Source organism: Echeneis naucrates, chromosome 12 (assembly GCF_900963305.1).
Source record: "Echeneis naucrates chromosome 12, fEcheNa1.1, whole genome shotgun sequence".
NCBI lineage: Eukaryota > Metazoa > Chordata > Actinopteri > Carangiformes > Echeneidae > Echeneis > Echeneis naucrates.
Genome location: NC_042522.1, coordinates 1,057,698 through 1,081,625, shown reverse-complemented (window position 1 = coordinate 1,081,625; position 23,928 = coordinate 1,057,698). Strand labels below are relative to the sequence as shown.

Here is a 23,928-nt window from a genome sequence, read left to right as displayed (position 1 = left end):
AATTTTGCAGGTGAAGGACAGGGCTCCACTTTCCTCAAAGTTTATTTTTACATACACCGCCACTGCTGTTTCATGCTTCCCAAAAAAACACCAGAATGTGATATCGATGTCCACAAAGATCCTGCTGTGTCAGCAGGAAGTGACAAAAAGCCCAGAATCACCCTTGACTATCACAAAAACAAAGGAGGAGTGGACAACCTGGACAAGATGACTGTCACCTACTGGACACTTGATGGCGAATGACCAACAGATGACCAATGGTTGTGTATTACAACATCCTGGATGTGTCTGCATACAATGTAATTGTGTTGTGGACCCACATTCACCAAGAGTGGAATTCAACCAAAATAAACAAGCGGAAAATTTTTCTTAAGGTGCTAGGAAGTTCCCTTGTCAAGGTGTGCATTGAGCAAAGGGAATGGGCGCCCTGAGACCCAGCTACTTCAGCCTTGGTCAGACAGCTGCAGAGCTCACCAAGCACTCCGTCCTCACCCACAGCAACATGAAGAGCATCAGCGCCAGTATCCTCCTCAGCCAGCCCTGCCTTGACATCAATAACAGCCACAGCCACAAACCTTGTGACCACCACCTGATTCAAAAAGAAAGAGGTGTTAGCTCTGCCCAAGCAATGACAGAAAGACTAACACATTGAGCTTCACTTGCAAAAAATACCTTTGCAAAGAACATATTCCAAGTGTCACATTTTGTCCTACATGTATCTGACACACACCTATGCATGTTCTTGCACAGAGAGACTTTTTATGGCACTAGAACTTGATTTCTGTTTGTTTGGTTTGCTTGATTTGTTGTTGTTTGTTTAACCTTACAAATCTTGCCTTACATTTCGTTTTATTATTGCTTCAGTTTTTTTTTATATAAAAAAAAAAAGAAAAGAAAAAAAAGAATTGTCTTTTGCCTTTTTCTTGAAGTAAATATATATGGGTTGAAATTGACCCGTAACACCATAGATGTTACTGTAGTTCATAATATTGTAATATCCCTCAGTAATAGTCAGGTAACACAATAGCTTTTTATTTGTTTATATAATTCTTTTGAGGTTTGAGGAGAAGCCAAATGGATGATAAATAAAATTTTTAGGGTATTTTATGGCTGATTTAAGACATGGGTAAAAACCTATCCATGAACATAAGCGATGTAACAGAAAGCTAACACAAGAGGAAGGTTAAACACCTGCCAAACTGATTGTTTTTGTGTTTATCATGCATTTACAAATAAAATAGGCCTACATTTTAACATTTTAATATGCTATCAGCAGCAACTCCTAATTTTACCTCTTCTGAAGAGGAGCAGTTTATTTAGATTGGCAGTATCAAGTAGTATCAAGCCTGCACATCTCTTTGAAAAGATGATTTTTAGAATATTCTGGAGGCATGAGAAGGGTATCTGGTGAGGGGCTAATTGCTTGTTATTTATCTTACTTTTTGTTAGGAATATACGCTCACACAACATTGAGAAATTACAGATCTTTGGATACTCATAACTCCTTTGTGAGTGGACGCCTTGCGTCTTACTGCCTGTATCCCCTTCTCTCGTCTTATAGGCTATTTGTTTCTGTTCGGCAGCTTCTAAAAACTCAGATCAGGGCTCTTTACCCTGTCAGTAGTGCACCCTACCACGCAGCAGATTTTGGGCATCTGTTTGTATTTGCTGGCAGACTGACAAGGGACACCTTCACACAAGTCAATAGAGAGCTACTGATTGTTTTCCCCTGTGGTGTGGGCGGGGTTTCAATGTGCTCTGTCTCGCTCTGACTGACGACAGCCCCACACTGGTTATAGACAGTGGACTTCTTAACGGTAGTTGTTGTGGTCATATCAGACAAACGGACTATGGCAGACATGAAAGAGAATGTGGAGGAGAGTAAATGATGCACTGATGTCACATCCATGTGCCTTATACCTTTTTCTTGTTTTTTCTACCTTTGTCTCTGGTTAAATAACTGCTCAGTGTGTTGCTTCTCCCCTGAGCCAGCACCACAGATGGCAGCATGCACAGACATTAGGAGGGTCAGATGGTTGGTGTTATCACTTAGTTATAATCACTATGGGAACCAAGCTTCCCAGCAGGCCCATAGCAGCCATTGAGACATTCCCATGAATCTGTGTGTGTGTGTGTGTGAGAGAGAGTAGTGCCTATGTGTGATGTCCAGCATATCACCTTTTTACCCCTGACAATGTCATGGCTGTTGCTCCTGAGAGGGTTTTCACATACTTCTTCCAACCCCCCAAACACACACATATACATATGCAATTATACATTTTCTTGTTCTCCTACTTATGTACTTGAAATATCTCCAAACTACAATTGAACAAGTTGATCTTTCAATAAAATATCAGTGTGCACACATGCACACACAGTTTGAGGGACTTATCAATTCATCAGAACATTTGGAGTTGCAGAGATAAACAACAATTAATTTGTAAAAAAGACAAAAAGGCTGCACAGATGGAAAAAAAAAAAATGGATCTTCATGGGGATTTAGGGCTGGGAATAGTTCATATCCATGAAATATATATCTTTTTGTATGTCTGTCTCACAGCTTGGTCCTCTGTCTTACTGCGATCACAGACATGGAGTTGAGCAGAAACAGAAACTGAACTACTGTCCAGCTAAGCTAACAGTTATCAGACAGTAAAGTCAAAAGATTTTGTAAGTGTCATCAGTGAAGCTTTATTAAAGGTCTGAGCAACAAATACTGATGAAAATCTTACTAAATCATTTTGTGCAGCAAAAGCCACTGTGTGGAAACTTGTAATAATACTTAATAATACTAAACTAGTAATAATTATTATAGGTGGCCATATAATGATGAAAATTGTTTGGGATAGTTTGAAAATTCTTTCTGGTTCAGCCCTATTCCAGAAAAAACAAAATTAGCAAACAATATATGTCTAAAAAAACTTAAAAGCTGCTTGGAACCCAAAAATAACTCTGTGGCAATTAGTCTACATCCAGCAGTGCAACAGTATGACCCCATTAAAGCCACATTCACTTCCTTTTAACTAACAAGTTTCAACCTACTCTATATCAGCAAGTTTTGTGGTCCGTTTCACAAATATATGCATTTTGTGACATTATAGTCTAGACTAGCCTGCCACCCCTGTTTGTTTATTGTTCCTGTGCTCTTGACACGCAGAAATTAATAATTATTTTCACATTTTGCTTCCAGGCTCCAGTTCTCTCCCAGTGTCCTAACTAATGTTCTTTTCATTTCATAATGATTAACTTTTTGTTTTTGTTTTGTTTAAAATGTAGGATTTTTGTTGTCAACAAAGAAAGATAGGAATGAAAAAGAAATGTCTCTGTTTCCCACCAATGCGGCATGTCTCACACCTTGAGAACAACGGGTCAAGACGTTGAATTCTGTTGCATCGCATCCTCTAGTATTTCTTATTCTTTTTTTTTTTGGTGACAAGAGATTAGTTGTAATTTTTGCAGGATGAGATATTGTATGTTATAGTATAACTATAGAGAGGGGACCTAAAGTGTGTTTAGAGTGTGTGATATGCTCAAATTCACTGTGTATGTTAATGTGTTCTCGTGAGTGTGATTGACATTACCCCATAGCTCCTTTCTCCCTGTTTTGCAGTCTCCTCAGGTCTCTGTTGCCCCCTTTGCACTGCAGTCTCTGTCAAATCCTGGTCTGGATATTGACCGGGATCTAAGCGGCAATTTAATGTTTGTTTTTTGTCTCATTTTGTTCGTCTCATGAACCTTCTGTCTCTTCATCTATTCTTCTTGCTATTACTGTCAATCTCTTCCAACTTTTCTCTCTCTCATGTTTACTGTTGCACTGCTGAGTTATAGTTCTCCCCTGCTCTGCCTCCATCCAAACCTATTCCCTGCTTCTAGGAAGAACCCAGAAAAAACACACATCTAGATCACATGAGCAACACAAAGAGCAGGACAAAAATACTCAAACATGCACATCCACACATACTTTACATGCAAACTCATCTATGATGACCATGTAAAAGTCTGAATTATAAATGTATAGCATGTTACTTGCCTGTCTTCCTTCTTTAATTTTTCCCTCTTGGTATTTGGAACATTCAAGGGGATTTGCAGTTGCCTCTGTCTGTCTGTCTCCCTGCATGTCTCTTTGCCTGTCCCTCTATCTGGCCCTCTGTCTCTCTGAATGTCTCTCAATCTGGCTCCATGTATGTCTGTCCTTCTGCCTGTCTCGCTGTCTGTCTACCTCTCTATCTGGCTCCCTGTCCGTCTCAGTTTCTGGTTCACCGTCTCCTTCTCAGTCTGTCTGCCTGTCCATCTTTGTCTCCCTTTACGTGTCTGTCTCTTCTCTCTCTCTCGCATGTGCCCCGTCTCTCTTTCTCAATGCCTGTCTGTCTGTCCTGCACTGAAGAAGTCTACTATAGTGATTTGCCCTCATCGTAGAGTGTTTTGTCCTCCTGTTCCTCAATGAATGTGCTGTCATCCTGTCCCTGACAGACTGTGTCATACTCCTCACTCTCACACAGTGTGTTGTCGTCCTTTCTCTCACAGTGTGTCGTTGTCCATTCCCTGTCCCTAACTGAATGTGTTGTCCTCCTGAATATCCTTGTGTGTTTTTTCCTGTTACACACTTAACTTGCTGTCCACTGGTTGTCTGATTCATCTGCTCCTTTACTCACAACCAAACACAGCTGATAATGCAATTTAAGGTCTTTAAAATTTCCTAAGGAGAGGCAGCGTAACAAAAAAAAGAAACCTACGATCACATTCTTTAGTTGACCCTCAGGTCAACATGTAGCCAGTGAAACAAACCTCTTGCTGTGTTGTATTGCTGCTCCTCTGCTAGTTTATGTGTGACTTTCAATAGTATTTGTTTTGTTTTCTTTTGTTTAGTTTTTTTTTTTATGGCCGTTGAGCATTTTAACTCACTCCTGAGAGACACCTATCTAGGTCACTGTTTATGTCTGCATGCTATCTTCAAACAATAGACTACAGAGACTGGACAAAGTGTAACTGAAACAAACACAAACATGTACGCAGACACATGCACACAGTCACCCAGTACACAGATGTTGTTGCAGCTATCATTGTGGGATTGTGTCATCACACACACACACACACATACAGCTTTCTGAAAAGTCACAGCCAGTTTTCAAACTGAGGGCATCTGTTTGTCTAAGTGTATTACTTTCATTATAGCCAAGCAGCCAAATCAGTGAACAAACCAGTGTGTACCATTTAATTTGATCTCATTCAGTATCTTTGGTTCTCTTTTTACTAGGCCTCGCTAACAGCTGTGGATGTGATGGGAAATAAATTTGTTGTCAGTGAATATGCAGCAGATACATTTTTGACTGGGGTGACGTGGGCCTTGGAAAAGAGGTTCTTTATCTCAATGAGTTTTCTACCTGGTTAAACAAAGGATATTGATTAGTTTCAAAGTTTCAAATGATTCCACTGATGAAAATGATAGGAATGTATCCAGCTAATGGATTTCTGTATCAAGTAGCATTTATTTTCTAGCAGATAAGTTTCATTTTGCAGGACAAAAACAACCACTGAAAGAAGAAAAATTATTAAACAAAACAAAAAGATGTGATGTAATTCTTTGAAGGTGGTTAAAACATCTCTTTAATTTTCTCTTCTTTTCTGCCACATTTCTTGTCTTTATGCTTTCTTTCTTCTTTTCTGGCTCTCTCCTTCTGTTTCCTTTCTTACATTATCTGAATACGCTTATTAGAAATAAGGTGGCATTTTTAGACAAAAAGAGAGATAATTTTTCGGTTTCAGTAAGAATAGAAATAGTGCTATAATTGGAGTCGATGAAGAGAGAAAGAATGAAAAGGGGTTAGGATGAAGAGGAGAGAATAGGAGTTAAAATTCAATTGCCCAACACAGCTCTGTGGAAGGGGAATGAGAGAAGGAAGGATATGGATGGATAGAGAGAGAGAGAGAGAGAAACTAAAAGACAGGAGGGTCAAGCGAAGGGCAAGGTAAGTGAGAGAGAGAGATGGAGAGAGAGGCGGAACAGTGCCAGCCATGACAGATTTGTATTCCACGGTGAGCGTCTGACCTTAGCAAACCCATCACACACACCCACCTACACATGCACACATACTTTATCTTTCACACACAGAGAAATGCTTTTACTGCATCGCCTACATTCCCCCCCAACACACACACACACACACACACACTCCACACTGCCACTCTATAAGAGGAGTGTGTGGGTGTAGGAGGAAAATGTTGGGTGTGTGATGGGGGGAGTCTTCTGTCTGTTGCCATGGTGACAGTAGCCTCCTCTCCTCTTCTCTCCTCTATTCTTTGGGGACCAAATGAGCGTGTGTGTGTGTGTGTGTGTGTGTGTGGGTGGGTATGTGTATCACTGATAGAGATACATACAGATACATATACATATTAAGTGTTTCCCTCAAAGTAAAAAAGGAGATTGTTATTATCTGTGTTTGAGGCAAATACCATGCACACACAAACACACAAGCACAATGTATGAATTAGAACATGACTTGCACCAGCTGTTTCTGCTTCACATATTTATTAATCGATCAATCAAAAGATTTCATTTAGCTCATAATCACATTGAGACCCCAAAATGAAATTTTATTCATTTAAGTTGTCAAACTGAAAACTTTGCAAGCTTTATCCTTTGCAGGAAGCCCACACTCAACCATAAATCCGCTATGAGGTTGCAATCACATTGCTGGTGGAAAGGTGACCTCTGTTGTAAGAAGTTAGCTGCTGAAGGCCAAAGTTAGAGTCAGCTGCTGGATTGCCCCCACCAGTTCTGTAATAACAAACAATTTTCAGCTCTCAATTATTAATGTGAAACAGATAGATAGATAGATAGAGCCTACTGGAGGGATGGAAGCTGATATGTCTGAAATATAACTCAGATGCAGGTGTTAATAATTTAAATTCACCTTTAGATGCACAAATATGTGATGATAATAATAATAATAATAATAATGAGCTGGTTTCTATAATAACAATAGAAACTATGTCTTCAGCTGCTGGGTGTTCCACTGTGTTCAGCAGCTGCTCTCTGACTCTTTCTGCTCTTTGCTGCTGAGCGGATGGTGAAGAGGAATGGAGTGGTACAACCACTATGGGTCGATGAGATAATGAAGATAACATTTTGCAAGACCAATTACTGATCAGAGTGGCTCTGTATGGGCCACAAATTATTGTCAATCCCATTTGTTTTCTTTATTTTTATCAAATTCAACTTGACTAACTGAAGTTGGAAATTAAAATATAACCCTATCAGTGTTATGCTTTATGATTGCACAGCACTGCATTAATCCCACTGAAACTATCATGTATTTAAAAACAAAAATATAAACCGCAAGTTATATTTCCCTAGTATTAGTCAAAATATGTAGAATAAAATGCCAAAGTACAAAACATCCCTCCTGTTTCTTTATTGTTTCCTCGTCCCCCCTTCTTCATTTTACTCCATCTTTGTTTTCTTATTCCTTGCTTTTCCTCCTCTCTTCTGCAAACAAACAATTTTGTAGTGACGGACAGGTGCTGCTCTAACTCATGCCTTCTAAAACAACAAAACAAATCAGGCGTCTGCAGCAATCTGTCTGCTCGAGTGTCAATTCAATCCTCAGCAAGGGGCAGGCAGCGACCCATTGATGCCCAGAAATGACTTCAAAGCACCTGGTGAGGACAGATTTAATGAAATTAAGCTCAATAACACCTGCTTGAAATGGAGAGAGGGAGGAAAAGAGAAAGCATCTGTGACTTAATTAATTTTTGAGCAACAGCTTTCAAACTTTTATACAAAATACTCACATTTGTTTACAACAAATGACACTTCTTCAAAACCCTGCAAGAATATCACAGACCGCATGTGGTCATGTCAAATACATAATGCTCCTTTGTTACAACCTACCCCACTACTGGGGTGGGTTGTTATACATGCTGGGGAGAGATTTAGCATTCAGACAAAAGGGGCAAAACACACCATGTAATATGCTTCAAAACAGGTATCTTGAAATAAAAGAACAATCCAGAATAATGCCCGTCTCTCTCTCTCTCCACCATCATTCAAACACTGTTAAACTTAGGAGAGTGTATTTGTGTATGTGTGTGTTTTTAAACGAGTGTACTACAACAAACTTTAAGAACAGTATGAATGCTTGGTAAATACTACATTGCACCTGTATGAAAATCACAATTCCTTTGGTTTTGAATCCTATCTGCTCAGTGTTACATTGCAGATCCCATGTTCCTTCACCACTTATCTGACTGACTTGTCCTTCTTAGTGGCCTCATAAGATGTTTTTTTTTTTACATCAAATCCAATCAAATCTGATTTATTTGTATAGCACCAAATCATAACAAAGTTATTTCACGGCACTTCACGTATAAAGCAGGTCTAGACCAAACTATTTATGAAAGGATTTAAAGAGACCCAACAGATCCCCTGATGAGCAAGCACTTGGTGACAGTGGCAAGGAAAAACTTCCTTTAAGAGGCAGAAACCTCGGGCAGAATCAGGCTCGGGGGGGGCCGCCATCTGCCTCGACCAGTTGGGTTGAGAGAGGGAGGGTGGGAGAAGGAGACATGGGGTGTTGTGGGCAACGTTGTAGAGAGTAGTGAGAGAATGAGAGCAGGTGAGGGGATATTCAAAACAGGTGCAGGGAGGACCATGATTCTGAATGAAGTTCATAGAAAGGATGCTTTATGGAATTCATGAAGATATGGGAGCAGCAGGCGTTGCAGGAACATGGGATGGTGATGATTCACCACCTGCAGAATGAGGACAAGGAGAGAGAGGAGAGGAACTGGGAGAAACAGGGACTTCGGAGAAACATGGTTATTGATATGTCGGTGGGTACATCAGCAGGCACACCTCCCTTTCCACTGCCTAGGCATGTTGTAAAATGATTAAAATCAAGCATCTTTTCTTAGGTTTATGTTAAAGGATGGTTGTAAAACTGTTAAAATATATGTTACAACCCACCTCAACCATGTTAGTTGTTGTTGAGCTAACTGTATTGGCATAGTGATTTGAAATTAGCAGGGGGAAAATAAATCATATTTTGCCTGGGAAGCTTCAAGTTGATCTACTGCAGTACTTCTCAATTATTTTCTGTTACGCCCCCCCTAAGAAGAAGAAAATATTTCACCACCACCCTCACATACACACAGTTGCCGCCGCGACTATAAATAGTATCATTTGTCTATAAAATTGTTAGTACACCTCTGCATAACGTTGTATTCTTATTATCATTAAATAAAACAAATAAAGAAAAAAGAAAAGAATATAGATCAACTTACAACAAAGAATAACTTGAATAACTTGAACATTGTTCTTTCGTCTGTAACGGTGCATAAAAATCCTACTAATACTCCCTGCGCACACTCTGACAATGAGAGCGCCACTGCCACCTACTGTAGTGGGTGTGCAATTACACTTTATTCTAGTATGGCAAAAAAAGTATGTTCCGCACGGTAACACACACACCCCCTGCCATCGGGGGCGCGCCCCACTATTTGATAAGCACTGATCTACTGTAAGTCATATGACTTTATCTGCAATTGTGCAAGTACAAAACAAAATGTTTGTTTTGGTCAAAAAAATGTCTTTCTTACTTCAACATCTGTTTTTTATCAATTAAATCTTTATGCACCTGTTCCCAGCCTTGACAACCACCATGCAAATTTGGATATGAAGTGGGAAAATGCTGAAATGATCAAATGACTCATATCTCTTAACTGTTTGATGGAAATGGTGGTGTTACAACTCTCCCCGTGTTACAGCCATACCCAGTCTCCCCTATATTTATATGTTGATTAGAAAGAGTCATTAGAAAGAGTTTATATAAATAAATTTGTCACAAAACTTTGATTTGGATGTCATGCCTTTTGCTAGAAAACTGAGAATCAGACAAACCCCAGAAAATCATGTCACACAAACAACAGTACTACAGGAGACACACAACATACTCAGTCTGTTTCAATCTGGATGAGCTCACGTTGATAAATAAATAAATAATATAGCATGCGGTATATAAATATTTGAATTTTAACTCTTCAGATCCAGTAACTGTCACTGTGTCTGAGGCTGATGCATCAATTTGAGATAAAAAGAGGATTTGATCAGTTCTTCTGATGTACAAAAATTACATTCTTCCAGGGCATCTTCGGTGTCAAAAAAATAATACAGCAGAACACTTTTGGAGTGTTTCATATTAAAAGCATAGGGGGATACATCAACATAGATGCCATTTAGTTTAACTGATTTGAGTTTAGGAGCAACAAAAGAACAATCACATGGAATAGATTTTTAAAAGATTAAGTAGCCATTGCAGGGACAGCACTGCGGCATTGTGGTTAGTGTTGTTACCCCACAACAAAATGGTCATGGGTTCGGTTCCTGGCCTGGGGTCTTTCTGTGCATGTCATGCCCCATATTTACATAGGTTTGTTTCAGGTACTCTGGTTTCCCCCCACTGTCCAAAGACATGCATGTTTGGGTTAACTGGTGACTGTAAATCGTGTGAGTGGTAGTTTGTCTCTGTTTGTTGTGATGGACTGGTGTCTGTCCAGAGTGTACTCTCACGCAGTGTGAGCAGGGACTGGCTCCAGCAACGATTTAAGATCAGCCTGAGATTATTTATAAACTCTTTGCTCAGTTAGTCTGTGAGCTAGTCATTGACAGTCAGTCAATCATAGCTTATAGCCCTGGTCCCGCTGATACAGTCCAGAGACTCTTCTTTATTTAGGGCTCTCTTTGTTTCTGTATTCTTGCCAGTGTGTTTTGCTGTAATTTGGTTTCCGAACCCACTCCTTGCCTTAATAACATTTTTGCCCTCCTCACTCTACCCTTAAAACCCTCTCCCCTGCTCTGCATAAAAATCGACAAATAAGAGAAGAAGCAGTGGAAGGAGTGAGGAAAATATTTATCTTCTCCCACAGCGTTGATGTTTCTGTGATGTTGGCCATTATTGATTGGAAAAAGTGGAAGGTCATCTATATAGCATGTGTGCCTGTCCACGTGTGTGCATGTGTGTGTTTAGGGTGGAGTGATCTGGAGGGGTGGGGGAAGGGAAGTCTGTGCCTATTGATTAGTAAGAGGTTAGAAGTTTGTACTTCACTACTTACACTTAACTGTACCACCATGCTGTATGTGTGTGTGTGTTTATACCTTTTTGTGTTGTCGCTTCCAACATCGATCGCCTTTGTGATGAAGCGTCCTCCCCTCTCAGCAGGAAGAGGAAGAATGAGGTGCCTGTCAGTGTTTGTCTATCTGGCTGTGTATGCATGTGTGTGTTAACATTGAATGAATCCTGCTGTTTATTCATTCATTCATACATCTTCTATTGCTTAACAATTTCCGGGTTGCGGGGGGTGCTGGAGCCAATCCCAGGTCACACTGGGGGAGGTCAAGGTACACCCTGGACAGGTGACCAGTCCTGGGTGTACCCTGACAGGGCCAACACACAATGACAGACAGGGACTTTTTTTCTTTTGGTGCAGTCTCATGCTCGTGCTATCACATCAGCTGCTTTGATGATAAATTACTTCTGGATGGCTTCAAATGACCCTTGCATATCTGGGGCTATGAATGATTACAGCTAAGGGCCTGTTAATACATGACAGTAGATTTTTTGTTTTTTTTTCAATGCAACTCATTTCAGAATCTCTGGACAACTGCAGCCTGTGCATCTTCAGGAGAGTTGGTAATTCCCGGTGTCTACATACTTTTATTAATGGCAAAATGAATGTATTGGGCAGAAGGACAGCATAGTGTGGTTAGCGCAGACTTAGTTGTTTATTTGTTTATCAGAGAGGAGAGCTGATTGCTTCTTATTCACCATGTTACCTGGAGTGGCGAGTTCTTTGCGAGGCAGCAATGTCGGCTTTTCATGGGCTTCTGAATGAGCTGACCACCAGTGATGGAGGCATCGATTCCATGGTATGGATATATCGATACTCACAACTCGTTTGACTATTGATTACGTAAATATAGTATTGATACTAATTGACAAATGCAAAATAAAAGTGCATGTGTCACTCCCAAACCTTTTATTGTAACTTACTCCAGGGTTTTGAGCCCTGTTCAAGGGATAGTTCTGCACTCTAATGCTTGGCTTTGCGCTGTACTACCAGCTGCCATGTCAGACAGAGACTTATGGTAACTCTGCTTGGACAGACTTCATTACTACACTGCCCAATATGCATCGCCAGAGATGTTTTTTTTGTTTGGGATTATGAGACGTGTTAGTTCTGTTAAAAACAAACAAAACAAATCATGAAAATAAATTAATCAGGATTAATGCGTTAATTTCGAAAGCCCTAGTTTCTGGACCTGGGGCCTTTCTGTGCAGAGTTTGCATGTTCCCCTGTGTTTGCATGGGTTTCCTCCCACAGTCCCAAGACAAGTATATTCAAGTTAACTGGTGACTCTAAATTGTCCATAGGTCTGAGTGTGAGTGGTTGTTTGTCTCTGTCTGTTTCTGTGTGTTGGCCCTGTGATGGACTGGCAACCTGTCCAGGGTGTCCCCGCCCTTGCCCAATGTGAGCTGGGATTGCCTCCGGCAACGAAAAAGTGATAGATAGATGAATCATTATCTTCACTATATAAATGTGCAGTCTGTGTAGTTGCTTTTGTATGCAATTCACATACTGAATGTACTCATTTATTACTCTGTATATGACATTGTTTAATATATCTTATATAAAAGTCTGACTTGATACCCACCTTACTCGACACAGACTATAAAACCAATTGTCACCAATTGTTAGATCAAATCGACCCAGGAGTTGTCATTAAATTATTCAAAACACGAGGTATTAAAATAAAGTGCGATAAGATGTGCAGTTGTTACATCTGCTGGAAAGAAAAGATATGAAGAGAGGGTGAGGCTAAAAGATGAGAGGACGTGAGTTAAAGCTGGTTAAAGTTTTTCTAGAGCAGCATTACACTCAGGCAGATAAGCAATCAAAAAACACGCACATACAGTAATTTTTTCTTCATGAGTTTGCTAACAAACAAGAGAAAAGGTCCAAGGCTGTGTCCAAAACCGCTCCCTAATCCCTAATTAGTGCACTATATGGTGAGCTTGTTGTTTTCTCGTGGTGTCCGAAATCTTTTGCGACAAAATGTAGTGCACTGAAAGTATCCCACAATGCATTGCGCTTGAGGCAAAAATGGAAAATCCCACAGAGAGAGGAAAAAAACCTGTCCTAAAAATGCAGATCAAAGGGGAAAGCATCTTCACAACACCGCCATTTATAGATTTGACAGATGAGTGGCACGAGTGGCATTCACAAATTGTGGCGGCAAAATACAGAAAATTATGGCAAGGATAATTTATTCCATTTATTTTATAGTACATTTCAAAAACAAGGCAATTAAACATACTGTGTCCATAAATATAAAGAGCATCAACATTGTGCAAAACACAGTATAACCAGACATTACCTAGAAAAATGGTGAAAGGTTCGATACTTATTTTACCCGCTATATATAATCAGTCTATTCTGTTTATCTGTGCAGGGTTTTACAGTGACAGGATGCATACAGTATTCGACACAGAAAGGCCTCATGCCCGGGATTCAAACCCAGGACTTTATTGCTATGAGGCAACAATGCTAACCATTTACTATTGACTTTTTATTGCACAACAAAGATGGTTCTACCTTGTCCTGTTCCAGCCCCACCTCCTGGAACCAGATATTTCAGTAATGATCACATATCTCATTTATAAGATAAGTATAAATATCAAAGAGGGAAGGGCCAAGAGTACATCTTGGAGTCTGAATTTGGCATAATTCACATGAGGAAAGTACCTTTGTTTTAAGAAATAATAGTGACTGTCATGAAGGAAAACACAATTCTTCACAACTCACTTTTATTTAATCTATATCAACAGTATAAGACATTGAGAGCCTCACGGCTAATAAAACAAACTGACCGACAAATCCTTTTTTTGTTGATGTCAGCACAAGCGGCCCTCCCAACTGCAGTAGTCTTAAATGGACAATAGGCTAGATCTCACAACAGCAGCAGAGGTACCCAATGTTGCCTTCAGGAAATTGATAGAGAGTTCGGACACTTTGCTCATCTGGCTGATAATAATATTGTCAGTTTGGGCAGTTTTACCTGTTTGTGTGGAAACACTGACTAATATGGTGTGTCAGTTAGTGTTGTACACAGACTCACCGGACACAGATATTACCCTCATTTGAAGGATGTGTCCGATCATCTCAGCTTGTCCTGCTACCACAATAACCCTAATGTACTGAATCAGTGCATGTATATACACAGGGTTAATGTGATCTGCTATGTCTGTCTGTCTGTCTGTCTGATCTGTCTATGATCTGTCTATCTTTGGCATTAACTGAAACAGTCTGAAGTGTTCTGAAACTGAATTAAATCTTGCCTTTAGTCACGACAGGGCCAGGGTCAACCAATTGGCAAAAAGTTTATCCCATGACGGACTTTGAACAGCCCTCTAATTTGCATTTCACTTATTCATGTATTTCTGTATGCACGAAATAATGAAAATATGAAAAGAACATAGGGGGAATGTAAATGTATATATATACATATATATATATATATATATGTATATATATAAATATAAAGGAATACAAAATTAACCTAAAAGTACCTAAAAGTTACAAAGGTAAATGTCAAAAGAAAAGGCTAATTATATCAGATAAATAATGCAATATTATTTTACAATTTTGGTTCAACCTATTAATGTATTATTGCCTCATTTATTTATTTATGCATTTATTTTTTTTTATTTGGCAATGTCGGTCTGGCATACATTTGCTTTTGGTAAATTTTGCCATAAAATCATGAACTGTCTCTTGCTTCAAATCAATTGTGCATATTTTCAAAATTTAATCATTACGTTTGTTGAACCATGAGCAAGTGTTTTCGTGAACAGCACCATAAAAATTCATCATAGCTCAGTGATAAAATATTGTCTGTGAGTGTTTTGCATTTGCAAGTATGCTTTTACTAGATATGTGATTATGTTGGCAAAAATAAATAACTTGGCTGGCATTACACGTATTTGCTGCAGCAAGTTAGTGACATGACACCTGTTTTATAAGAGCTTAGTGGAAGAGACTTGTCTTGGTGAATCTTGATTTTTGTTACTTCATGTCTAGCTGGTGTTATTTCTCCCTCCTTAACTCAGAATATTGCTATGTATTATATTAAGACTGATTTGGCTGCCTTACCTTATTGTGATATACCGTATATTGTTGTGGCCCTGGATCAAACAAGTCAAGGGAATTTATTTCAGTAACAACAATGCTACTACACTTGAGAGCAGTTGAGTAAGACCGCTTTACTGATTCACCCTTCTGTGTGCAATAAGTACACATTTGTTTTCCTGAGGCCTGTGGTTAAATTAGGTTTTACTTTCTGTTCATAGAGGTGAAATGGTCTTACTTGTCAAATCATAGACACATCAGTGTCCTGTTGCAATGAAATACACATAGCTGCTGGCATCTAGGCCTGTGTCTCCACATGTGATATATTATTGGGTGATGGAGTATACTCTCTAGTCTTTCAGCCAAATAAGATATAGCTCAAAGCAAATGATAAACTCACACATTTATGAGCATTTAGTCAAATGTTATAAGTTAGCTTAACAGTTAAAAGTTACAAATGCAGATATACGAATACTATTGTAAACTCTCTTTGTGGTTGTTATGTGGGACTTTAAATATGTGGTGTTGTGATAAATGTAAGGACAAATGTGTTTATACTCAGGCATAGGCACTATCACAGGATGATCATTCTATAAGGTCACCTCAGTGCGTGTTTGGCTGTCTCAAAGTTTGCCGTGCCCTGCACATACTGCTTTAAGAGTCATAACACAAAGAAAAACACCTGGAATTACTGCGCCGTACACTGACCTTTTACAGGAAATTATACACACAAACACAAACACAAACACACATAGACAGAGAGCAGCACATACAGCTTTCAGGGTAAATTAATGTATACACTCAGCTTTCACAGTAAATTGCAGCAATCTCGGACACACTGTCATTAGCAATGTCAAAGCCAGGAGCTTTCACAACAAATTAGAACACACACACACACACACTAATACACTCCATGCCTCACTGTGCCAGTGGAGCTGTAAAGCAATAGGGCACGGTTTATGTAAATCATTTTGTTGTTTGTTTGCCCTGAGATAGATAGATATTAGTCTCTGTGTGTCCAAGACAGAGATGGGTCTGGGATGGGTTTAGTTTAGTGAATTACAAGACTAAAGAAAGAAAATCCATCTTCAACAACAACATGACATCTTCATATGTTTATGACATGTGTGCCATGTTATTGGCACACATTTATTTACTTGGTTGGCTGGACAAATGCAATTTTAATTAGTAAGAAAAAAAAAGTATATGGAAATAATGGCAAAAACAAGTGCTCCCATACTCACATGTAATGTCTGCATGCCCTTATCCAACTCTCAGCATTTAATCTAGATTTCCACCTTCAGGTCAGTCAGGTCACATAGTGCAAACACACACACACACAAACACATGCACTTACCCTCACTTAAAATGTTTGAAATTTTACTCACTCACCTGCAACAGTGGAGATTTATTGGAATAAATTTGGAGGAATTCAAAACTAGAGAGCAAAGAGGAGGTGTGTGTGTGTGTGTATTGTATGGCCATTTTTAACAGCAGCTGGCTGAAATGAGCCCTGAAACTGGGTGCAGAGAGAGAGAGAGAGAGAAAGGTGAAGCTGAAGTGAGTGAACAAGTTAAAAAGTCTTCGGCTGCATAAATAAAGATTACAAAAGATGGAGGGATGGAGAATATTAGAAACAAAATGGAAATGAAGAGATCTGCTATTGTCTGCTATTTTACATACATATGTTGTTGTTGTTTTGACATTTTTACCAGTGAGGTGAAGCGGTAGCAAATAACAAATGGCGGATTAATGGACTCAGTTGTAAAAGTTTTCATTCTTAATATCAGTGGCAGCTAACAATAATAAATTTTTAGGGGTGTGTAGCTTTGTAGTTGGGGGCTCAACACGATTGCCTAAATACAGGCCAGTAGCCCAACTTCAACTTCAGCACAACATAAAATTAGCCCTCATTTCCTCCAGCCAGGGTGTGGCACATCCCATCCACTTTGTAAAATAGTTCCCATGAACAACCCTACTTTTACCATGTGGATCAGAACATCAGTCTGTCCATTCATACCCGTGTTCAGGGTACCATGTCAGCGCTTCCTTTGCAAATCTGGTCCACTTGTTCATTAAGAGTATACCCAAATCAAAGAAATTTCAGTCCATGTTTTCACTGCAGATGGCAGCTTCTCACACATTGTTTGCACGCAGACACACACACACACACACACAGGTGTGTGAACAGTTTGTATTCATACTTGTTGTGGCCACAGATACACCATTAACAGTTAGCTGAATTAAGGCCTTAAACTCTATCAAAACAAAAGAACAATTTTACTGAAATCAAAATTTCCCCTCATTGCAGCTCTAGTAGACTAATTATAAGGTTCCAGTGCTTCTAATGTCAAACAGTGCAAATAGTAATTTATGAAAGTTTTAATGTCATTGTTACTGTAGCTTCAACTGCTCTGCCAACTGGAGAAGCCTCGAGTGTCAACTCAGCCTACATCACTTGCTAGCTGCCAGTTTGTAAATTGGGCCATTGCGGTCCAAGTTGTATCCTGTTTTTATTCTTTTAATGAAACCGTGTGAAACAGTGTTTTTGGAAAGAAATAGTCAAGATTTTTGCAATTTTGATGGTTCCACTTGAACCATGAAAAGACAAAAGAAGAATTGGGAAGGAACGTGCTATGACAGCAGCACTAATCATCAGTAAGTTGCAGCTGTTCCAATGGGTTTATCATCAATACTCATGTGGAAACATCCATAACATGATGCCTCCCTCACTGCTTGTCAAGGTCCAGCTATTGTCAAAAGTATTCAGTTTCATACTTTCATTCAAGTTTGCCACCTGGTCAAACTTGGAAAAATGTGTTTGCGCCAATGAGTCACATGCAGTTAGTTCAAAATTGTCAAAAAGCTACCTTAATATATTATATCGTCCTGATGTGTAGATTTTTGAATATCAATGTTTTGTCCATTTATGTATGTACTGTGATTCTCAATTGCATATTTCCTTAAAAACATTCACATACAGAGAAAATAAAAACTGAACTAAAATCAGAAATCTTGACAGTAAAATCCTCAGAGCTGAAAGCAAACTCCCCCTGAAATCATTCAACCTGCAGAAACAATATAAATGCAGAGAAGCTTGTAGAAAATGGACACAATGATGAAAAAAAGCATAGAGGCTGTATGTGTGCATTTTGGTGTTACACATAGGTATCATTTGTCGAAGCACACACTGCAGTGTAATTTTCAACACTTATTCAAATTGTTTTCTAGGATTTTTTCTGTGGTGTCTGACTCTATTATTTATCTTGTGGAAAGTAAGTTACTTACGCTTTGTGCAGCCTTTTATGTCTCTTAGACACAGAGTTAGGGTTCTCCTGGGAGACATTTTAGTTATACAAATGCTGTCTGAAAAGGGGAAGCAAAAAGTGTAGTCAAATACACATCTTGCCTATTCATTATCACAGGCACTTTTCTTTTCAGTAATCACATTTCATGCTGCCTTCTGTTGTAACTGGGAATTTTTACATTGGTAATTATTAACCAATGACACTAAGGAAAAAAACAAACAAACAATAAACTTGTGTATATAAATGTGAGAATTTCTACTTTTCGGAACAGTTAAATAATTTTGGCATACATGAACTATTTCCATTACTTTTGTACACTGACTGTGTTGGCTAGCATTGGTAGTCATCAGAAACACAAACTCTGAATTTACCTTAATGTTCTTACAAAAAGAAAATTTGGAAATTAGATACCAAAAGACTCTGTATCTTCATTTCTTTGGGTGCTTGACTGAATTGGCCAGTCTAAAATAGCTTGAACACAACAGTATCCTAGCATTAGCTTCTGTCCACACGCAGACCAAAGCCTTTGGTTCCTCCTTTTCTTTTCTTCACACTTCAGTGCCTTGCTACCTCCCAACTATATGGTAGTGTAATTTCTTCCTTTGTTGCTACCTAATAATTATTTATCTAATTTACACACAAAAAAAAGTTAAAACATTCTTTTTTATCATACAGTTATGTTAACTCAAAGAAGATAGCCTGCATCTTCATTGTTCTTCCCAACTACAGTCCAGGTACAGCCACTGGATTTTAATAGTGTCAATCAATAGTTTTTTATTTTAAAGATTACCACATGAGACATGACTACTTTTGATAGGTTGAGTATGATATCACATGACGGTACTGGGTTAAAACTTCAGTGGCAGAATAAACCAGGAGGAACAGGAGCAGTTAGACCAGGGGTCGGCAACCTTTAACACCGAAAGAGCCATTTGATCCGGTTTCCACGGAAAAGAAAACACTGGGAGCCACAAATACTTTTTGACATCTAAAATGAATTTATTTATGAACGCATTTATTAAATAGAAAGAAAAAATATTTAAAAAAACAACAACAACAACTTCCCTTTCATGCTTCGGGGTTCACCCCAGCCGTACACTTATTAGTGCTTTGACTACCCTTTTGAAGATGGGCTATCATCTTATCTAAAATGAAGATAACACTGTACATATTGCTTTTTCTTACCTTTACACTTTGTATAAACAACTAAAGTGTGTTGCTTATGAAATCCACGAAGTGCTACAGAGAAAATTAAATTTTATCTATGTAATGAACACATTTTGAACATTTTGAATTCTTGAAAAAATAATACAATGTCTGAATGTCTCTTTCAAATAAATTAAAAAGCTGAACTTAAATTATCCATGTAGCAAACAAAAGCAAAAAAATGCCGTGAGCCGTCATCCTTATATCGCCTTTGGGCTTTCAGAGCATGTAGCGGAGCCTTGACCTGAATTTAAAAAATAAATTGGGGAAAAAAGCACTGTGTCACTAAACAATGAAAAATAAATATTTGCAAAATATCTGCATAAATATTTATTTTACCTGGTTAATGGGACTTCTGCTCCTGAACCTCTGCGCACAGCGTCTGCAAATCGGGGCTGTACGAAGTCACTCATCTTTACGCAGGACAGTAAGCTGTCATCTGTGAGGCGTGAGCGGTGTTTGTTTTTAATGTAGTTCATGGTGGAGAATAGCTGCTGGTACTGGTACTGGTAGGCCACTCTCATCAGAGGTAAATGCAAATGAATCTGCCCAGGTATCATTGAATGTTCTATTTTCTTCAGATATTTTTCTTTTCTTACATTTCTCCATACTTGGCCTTGCTGGGGTTGAAAGTCGCGACAAATGGACGACGTTTTGGCGGGTATACGGGTTTTCGCGAGCATGACGTTTATTTTGAGCGACGAAAAACAATAAAATATATTTATTCTAATATGTCAAGATCACAATAATCTTCCAATTTAGAACTAAAATATGAAAGAACTAACACAAATAAGATACACTTCAATTAAATACTTAGTTTTGTTTTTTTTTTAGTAATTTATTTTCCCAAGCCACTCAGAGCTGCAGTATAAGGATGAAAGAGCCGCGGGTTGCCAACCCCTGAGTTAGACCATCTAACAACTCCAGCACCACACTGGTTGTTCTCTGGTTGTCAAGGTAGGGTAAAAGACTTGCTTTGTAGTTAGGTAGTTTGAAATAAATCTGTAGTTTGTTTTGGTTGTAAGATTGTAGGTTGTAGTCTTGTTTGTTTGCTGTTGTTTTTTTTCTAACCTGTATTGTTGGTTGGAATATTTCTTTAATTGTTTTCTTACTAAATAATTTAGCAGGTCAGTCATTTTAAAATTTTATTATTACTGTTATTTTAATTCATTTATCGGATTTATTATTTAATTTTTATAGCGCCAAATCATAACAAAGTTACTTTACATATAGAGCAGGTCTAGACCAAACTCTTTATAAAATTATTTTTATAAAGAGTTTTGCCCATCAGTGTTTTAAATACCAGTACATATTTCTGCATACTCAGGAAAACATTAACACTGTAGAGCTGTCAGAAGGATTTTTTAGTTTGAAGCTTTCCTATGTTTTTCAGACATTCACAAAATGATTCTTTATTTCTGGTTTTAAATATGTGCTACTGAGTGACAGCTAATGTATTTGGCACTCATGCAATCTTTACTTGGATGTTTAATCTGTATCAGAAAGACTGTGACCCTTTGTGATTCTTGACAGAGGTCTACTACATGCATGATCAACAAAATCTGGTTTGGTCAGTAAACTTGCTTAGTAGTGAGGTTGCTGTTGCTGCCAGCTCCACCTACAGATACTGGTGCATGCACGTAATCCGGACTAAATGTAACAAAGAAAAATTATAAAGCCAAGCTAAATAAAAAACTGATGACTTTCCAGATACAATCTCACTACCTCATCATTGGTTAGGAGAGTCAGGAATTGAAGCCCTTGTATCTTTCATTGTTGTGTCTTCACTTAATCAGGAACTGCTCACATTCTAGAATCAGAATAGACTGTTATATGAGTCTATATGACTAAAAACAGTTATTCCAAAACCCACTCTAGCCTCTGAAAGAAGCAAAATCAAAAATTATTGAAGAATATCAAATATGTATAGTATTTGAAATGAGAGACCACTGAAGCTGAGCTGTCAGTCATATCTTACTTTCAGATGATTGATGTCACTTAACTGATAACCCAACTTTTCAGATGATCTGCCACTTTTTCTTCCTGCCTGTGATCTTTTTTTACCACTCTTCTTCCTCCTTTTCTTCCTTCTTGTCCTTTCCTCATCTTTTCTGTTACTTATTGGTTCCTCTCATTCGCCATTTGCTCCTTCCATTCTTCCTTTGCTTCACCTCCTTTGCTCGCCCATGCACACCCCCCTGTCATCCTTTGTCCTTGTACCCTCCCTCCACCCTTCCCTCCTTTCCTTTCCCCTCAATGAACTGTTAACAGAGGCCACAGCCACTCACTTTAGATCTGCCCACACTCCTCCTCCTCCTCACCCTCCTCCTGCTCCCTCAGGCATCCCTTTGACTTATTCCTCCTCCTCTGATCCCCCACCAGTGTCCCCAAGCCCAGGCGTTGTCCTTCCCTCTGCCCCCCGCGACTTGGTCCCTGTCCTAGTGTCCAGCCGATTTGTCCGACTCAGCTGGCGTCCCCCAGAGGAGACTGGAGGAGTTGTGCAGACCTATGGCATTTATTTTTCCCAGGATGGTGTCGAGAGGTAAGACAGGGTTTTTTTTGCTTTGTCCAATTGGTGTCTGAATAGTTCCTCTGGGCTCACAATCTGAGTGATTTTCTTATTCAGATGTTTCAGAGGTTACAGATAATTTACTGTTTTTGGGCCTCTGATGAAAATAGAACTATCTCAGAAGGTGATCATAGTAGATGATCACTATACCAAGAGCAATGATGAGATTCAAAAGTGGAGTTGTTGTTTTGGGGGTTTTAAAACCAAAAATCTGTAATGCTGACTAAAGACAGTTGATGGACACTTGGATTATTGGATTATGAATGCATTGGCCCATGTGTAAGTATAGAAGAAGAGATGGTTTTATGTCTTGACTGGTTCAAAGCGATGGTCCTGACTTCTGAAAAAAACTCTTTTGACCTTTAAATGTACACCCTAAATATTAAGCTCTTTAACTATGCATGAACAGCTGTGTTTTTAAATTAGTAATAATATGGTGGCTTCAGAAAGTACCTAAAGGTGCTTGTTAGGACGTTTTTAAGTTGTTCTTAATTTTTTAAGATTAGATAACCATTAACTGATCCACTTTCAGCAAATATTGATATTTTTTCAAATATCAGCAAATACCAGAGATATTGCGCAAGGACATTTGCTATCATTTTGTAGTCATACCAACATTACACAATCAAATCAGTTCTTCTTTGCTGCTCTTAAACCACAACTCGCCACTGGTAACAACTTTCTGAGCAAAGAGGAAGAATTGATTTTATATAAATAATCAAAATTTGGCTGTTATGAAAATATTAGGAAGTGGCGAATACATTACATTGGAAGGCTCTGCAATATTTAGGGACTATACATTAAAAATATAATATTCACAAAAAATCCTTGAAGACTGAGACGTGTAAATCTGGACCAAAGTGCTCTAGGCTTTGCTTCCATAGAGCCATGCTATTATTGTTGCCGAAAAAATAGATGAAGATAAATTGTGGACGGATCTGAAGCTTCATGCAGTTTGGTTTTAAAGGGACGGGCTTCATGGTGTAAAGTTGTGAACAGTGACAAAGACAAACATTCTTTGCTATAATTACAACTCAGCTGCACACAGAAGTCCTGAATGTCTCATGGAAAATGTTTGGGTGACATATTGGCGAATCTCCCTACTGATGTTAAATGGTAACCTCTGACAGTCGGGCTACAGCTGAAGGCTTTCACATCTACCCTTTCAAGCTTTGGTACTATCTGGGACTAAGTTGCTTGCAGTGCTTTAGGACTAAGAACCATACACTGGACAAATCTCACTGAGGTTTAATCATGAAATAGTATGATAGAAACACTACCAGTCCTAATGGCTCACAGAGGCACAGGTTTTGTCAGTTCTAATGACTTTGAGAAAAATACAGTGATGGGTATTGTCATCACTAATAACTTGCAGAAAACAAGAGAGGAGGGAGGGAGACGAAGAGACACTGAGAGAAAACTTTCCACTGGTAACAACTTTCTGAGCAAAGAGGAAGAAATAATTTTATATAAATAATCAAAATTTGGCTGTTATGAAAATATTAGGAACCGGCGAATACATTACACTGGAAGGCTCTGCAATATTTAGGGACTATACATAAAAAAATCATTTAATTAAGACTGCCATTGAGTTACTTTTAATCACTGAAAACTGAACATACGGAAAGAAACTCTACATGCATTCAAATAGAATGCATGTAA

At 38.7% G+C, this 23,928-nt stretch overlaps 1 protein-coding gene across 1 annotated transcript in view; it reads left to right on the top strand.

Annotated features, from left to right (window-relative positions):
* The window catches only part of dcc (DCC netrin 1 receptor), a 193,744-nt gene that overhangs the window by 73,895 nt on the left and 95,921 nt on the right, over nt 1-23,928 (top strand). Inside the window, exon 8 of the mRNA XM_029516393.1 lies at nt 22,080-22,239. Within this exon, the coding sequence (XP_029372253.1) occupies nt 22,080-22,239 (160 nt within the window). The remainder of the gene's footprint in view (nt 1-22,079; nt 22,240-23,928) is intronic.